The sequence below is a fragment of the Etheostoma cragini genome, chromosome 6 (genome assembly GCF_013103735.1).
Source record: "Etheostoma cragini isolate CJK2018 chromosome 6, CSU_Ecrag_1.0, whole genome shotgun sequence".
Taxonomy (NCBI): domain Eukaryota; kingdom Metazoa; phylum Chordata; class Actinopteri; order Perciformes; family Percidae; genus Etheostoma; species Etheostoma cragini.
In genome coordinates this window covers 19,544,390-19,549,556 of record NC_048412.1, presented here as the reverse complement: position 1 = coordinate 19,549,556, position 5,167 = coordinate 19,544,390, and the positions used below count along the sequence as shown (strand labels likewise).

General features: G+C 40.8%; 1 protein-coding gene across 4 annotated transcripts in view; it reads right to left on the bottom strand.

Moving 5' to 3' along the window:
* Nucleotides 1-268: 268 nt before the first annotated feature.
* Nucleotides 269-5,167, bottom strand: part of dedd1 (death effector domain-containing 1) — a 13,608-nt gene continuing 8,709 nt past the window's right edge. For 3 of the 4 annotated variants that reach the window (XM_034874281.1, XM_034874282.1, XM_034874283.1), the window contains one exon: nucleotides 271-2,222. In XM_034874281.1, the coding sequence (XP_034730172.1) occupies nucleotides 1,816-2,222 (407 nt within the window). In that variant the 3' untranslated portion in view covers nucleotides 271-1,815. Of the gene's footprint in view, nucleotides 2,223-5,167 lie in introns of all 4 variants that reach the window. The other variant, XM_034874284.1, reaches the window with a different exon arrangement.

Genomic DNA, 5,167 nt, shown 5'->3' with positions numbered 1-5,167 from the left:
ATATATATATATATATATTTTAACGCTGTAACAGCTCTCTGGTTATGAGTGTTTTAACAATTATTTTATGTCTACAACAGCTTGTCTACAGGGTTTCTTAGTTGACATGGACAACTTTGGTGCTGGATTTAAGTTTTTTGGAAATTTGAGTACTGCAACTGTTAAAACGAGCATTTTCAGAATGTTCTTTTCTGTAAAAAATTGGCAGCAAAGATTTATATTGTAGAAATTTTAGTTATTGTTTCAATGAAGGTCAATGTGCAAAAAACAGCTTCAGGCCATCAAACCTTTATTATTCACCAAATATATCATATATAAAGATTTCAACAAAAAGAATTGGCATACCAAACAAATGTTTTTCTTTAACAAAAATGTTCCCCTGAACAATTGTTTTTTAAGTATTATTTTTTTTTAAATCTTCTATGACTAATACAATAACATATACAACAAATGCAAGATCAAAAACACACAAAAGTAAACACGGAAATATGTCCATTGTCCCCTGCCTTGCCCTGCACTCAGACAGTACCAAGTCTGCCTGCTTAAGTCGTGCCTGTATGAAGGGACTTGGAGGAGGGGCCTTATTGATCGTCTTCTATGAGTGAAGTCCAGGCATTAGTTCCAGCAGGGTGAGTAGACAGCTGTCCGTGAGCCACTCTTCTAGGCCTACATAGCAGGGCTGAGTGGAGCTGGGATGTGCACTTTTGATTTTGATCTCCCCAACATCACTTCTATTGACTGAAGCACTGTCTTGTGCTTTACTTGCTGAGAGAAGCACTTGCTGAGGCCTAGTTTGAAGCCCGGACACAAGCCACCATTGCATTATCCGAGTCGCTGCTGACAAGCTTGGGATGATGAATCTTCCATGGTCCGCTGAGGCCTAGCCCTAATCACTGCTGTCATCTACTGGCAACTGCCGTATCCACTGACCACGGCAATCACAAGTCGAGCTATGGTAGCACACACGGGCCGAGGATCCCAGTGTTTGTTATCTAGGTGTATATGCGTTGGCTCCGTTGAACACAAACTCAATCTGTACTGAAAGCAGCCCGCTTTTCCATCTGTGCTCAGTTCTCACACATTTTTAAAGATCAGAAACTTTTCTTGGCATGTTTCTTTGTCCTTCAAATTAGTTTAATTAAAGAAAAGTGCCAGTTAACATTATCATTATTCTTCAAGTCCAAACCAAGAGAATTTAAAGCCATCTTGGAAACTGAATGCCCACGGTCTATGCATAAATGTGGAAAAAATGGGCAACAAACACTTGATTACGAGTTTGGTATCACTGTGGACCATTTAATGTGTACGTGCATGTCCGTGCTTAGTCTCAACCTTGACAGTGAGTATGTCAACAGTGTGTAGTTATATGTGAAATTTTTTTAAATTATTTGTGGCGCATCAGTTGTCTTAACTTTATTTAAGATTAATAATGTAATAAGGGGCTTACCACTTGATCTTTTGGCACAGGCTTGCTTGCTCGCTCCTGTTCTTACTGAGACTAAGAAGAACAATCTTGATACATCTTGTTTCGTCCTGGTGTCCTACAAAGTAGCACCTGAGCATGAATCCCAAGGGAAAGCACATTGATTCATTATTATTCCACGTTCTTTCACAACAAATGGTAATGTTTCAAATAAAAACTGATAATTCTGAAAATGTAAGGACAGTTATGAACACAAACAAATGGTAAGAGCTGCCATCTAGTGGTTAATACATGGATTGCAACTTGCAGGAGGCCTTGCAAATGCTCGCAGCATTTCATACTAATCAAATTATCAAAAGGTAATATAATGCACCCCAAAGAGTCTTATCAGCCTATACACCCCGGCAAGTCTCTGTGCGCCCACCATTACTAGATGAAAACATTCTCCTAGCTCTCAGCAGCACTCTGCCCTCCTCGTAGTCATCCTGGTCCACACTGATCAACAGACGGACGCCCTCTGTGCCTGCTGCCATCCTCAGGGAGTCAGTGATGAAGACTCCCTTCAGGGCCTCCAGCAGAGCTCCGCTCAGGTAGTCACTCCAGAAGGCCTCCAGGTTGTCCAGCTCTGTGAACTTGATGTCGCAAACGATGGAACCCAGGTCTCTGGAACGAAGCAGGGAGTTGGCCTGGCCGAACAACTCAAACTGTCGCTCCAGGGGCTGCCGTTTGTCCGATGAGACACCCTCACGGAGTGCCGAATCATGCTCCAGGTATTCGGCCCGGACGCGCAGGCGGATATCTGATAATGGAAGAGGTAGGAGGAAGAGAACAGTGGTAGAAAATAGGGGTGACAGTGTGGAAGGGGATAGTTAAGGGATGAAATAATGATGGGAAAAGTAAATGATAAACAGAGGAGAAGGCAAAGATATAGCAAGGTAAGGGGGAGGGGAAAGAGAGAAAAAGAAGACAGTAGTGGAGGATGAGGAAAGATGGAAAAAGTGAAAAGTCAAATTGGAGTAGCCCATGTTCAGTAACGGACAGAAAGGGAGGGGTCATGAAATCAAAACAGAAGAAAAACAAGGACAAGACAAAATCGTTAAAAAAACTGCTAAATCGGTGCATTACATTAAGCAGGAATGAAAAATATAGGGGGGGTCAAGAGCACCAAAGGAAGATTGTGACCCAATAAGCTCAATACTAAAGGGACTGGAAATTGTACACTGAAATGCTTCAGGATATTTCTTTTGTCAAAAGGGCAAAGATAATGGTGCATCAGCAAAGACGACTGCGAATTATGTGAGGCACAGGAGCTAGACCGTCCCAACTGTGTGCTAAATACTGCTGTGACCCGTTTAGCTTGTTTTGGTGAAAATGACATTTTGGAGCATTGAGAGAAATACTCTGCAACTGAACCAGTAGTCGAGTCCCTTTTCTTCCCAGGCAATTCCATCAGTTTAAGTATTAATGTCAGCTTTTAGCTAGATGACTGCAGTGATCAAAAGAAACTAATGCATGGGAATTTTTCAGAGCAACAGCCTGCATGGTCTACAAAAATCATGGCTATAGAGTTCATGTTATGAATAAATTGAAATTAAATTGTCACCCTGAGCAAATATCGTGGTGGCAGTAATGAAAGCAACTTAGCAGTGTTAAGCCATGGAGTGGCTTTCTGTTCCAGCCCGGTGTTTAAAAACAGCAGATTCATTCTGATGAACATGTTTAATACCGAGAACAGATAGCTGCTGGAGTTCCGCAGTAACAGGATTGGTGGTCATGCAACAGCGCAGCGAGAAAGATCAGAGGATACATACTGTACTGAGTAAGAGCACCGCTGAGATCGTCCCCCATGTCATTATTCCAGAGCTTCGAGTGGAAACCAGCTGCTGACGACTTTTGCTGCAACAAAAATCCACCCCTTCCACTCAAACCCCTTCAGTAGAGGTGAACAGCATCTACTACCAATTACATCCATTTCACTAGAAACATTCTCATCAATGTCTCATTGCAAAGTTGCGTAGAAACATTTTTCCAAGCAGCCATAATTGCATCTCTAGGTATACAAAACCCAGCCTAAGCAAACCTCTTTCTTTGCTCTCCATCCAACGTTTAAAAAAACAGAGACTTGTAAGGTGAAATCTTAAGGTGGAGTCTGCGATTCTGGAAAATGATTGTTGGTATTTGAACTCAACGCCCAAATAAATACATCTCTCCCTTCAGTGTTACTTCAGAACATTGGCATGTGCATGGCCTTTCCCGTCCTGTGCATGGGCACAAACGGATCAGATCTGAATTTGACAAAAAGTCTACTGGATTAAAATCGCAGACTCCACCTTCAAAGAGGAAACAAAAAGACTGCACTCAAAATAAATAGCTTGTCAAAATGTTAAAGTGCCTTTCAATGTCAGAGTAAACGGACAGACTTGTTGGAGGAGTGAGAAGCATATTGGCATATAACAGAATAGGTCTATAGAATAGTGTTTGGAGCTCATACTTATGACTGATGGGAAGACAATGACAGGAGTCTCAGTTATGGTACAGAATCATTACAAGAGAGCACCAAGGACCCGACTTGAACACTTGTTAAGGTCTGTACCGGTTAACTATGCGGTAGCTATGACTCCGCCAAAATTGTTTTAACTCAAGAGTCACGTTTACCCCTTCTTCATTTATATTTAGTTTGGGGCTACGGGGTATGGCACAAGACTCCAGAGGGATAAGGTTTGGAAAATGTCAACATTAGAAATGCAAATGTTGAATTAAGGCATTGATTTTGCATGTCTTAACATTTGTAGGAGAGCACAGGCATTTGCATTCATGTTTCATAAGGCTGTAATTAGAGAACTACAAAAACAAAGGACTGGATAAAAGGGGACGCTTAATCGATAAGGTTAAGGAAATGTTTAAAATATGCAGAGTGGGGAATAAGACTTGCAGATGAAGATCATTCAACTTACAATTTACTTTGCTCGTACAAAGAAGGCAAAATGTTTTCTTCATAGAGGCATTATGGTACAAGAAACACTGACATTTTACAGGAAGAAGACATTTGTGATTTGACAAATTAAACCCGGTCTCTATAACAATGTCTTAAATACGGAGGTTATTACCTTTCTTCAGGTCAATCCATTAAGAGTACATACAGATACAATTTGTTACATTATTTTGTTACAGATCATGACTGTCCTCAGAGAACGTAAATTCGTCCCCCTTTTTTCATGTTTGGTTTTGCAACATTGACTAACAGTGGACTGCTAACAAACGATAAGTCTACTTCATGGCAAAAACAGCATCATGAAGACTAAACATTACAAAAAAATGGCAACCATACAAGAAAAATGTCCAAAGCAACAATCAATCATAAAAAAGATGGTAATCTGCATAGAGCATGCTGTAATTTGAATGTTGCTGCAACAAGTGTGGACAATGGAAAGTCTGAAAGACCTGAGATGGGAGACACACAACCAGGTGCAGAGGAAGTCAGTACTAAAAAACACAATTACAAGACATAAAAAGTCAAAAGGCGGGATTTTTTTTATATTCTGACAAAGTCCACCATGTTTGGCATAAGCCAATCACCGCTCACTAACAAAATGACACTATCCCCACTATAAAGTGTAGTGGTAGCAGAATCAGGCTGTGGGGATGCTTCTTTGCAGCAGGCCCTGTATAATATATACAGTGGGTACGGAAAGTATTCAGACCCCTTTAAATTTTTCACTCTTTGTTTCATTGCAGCCTTTTTCC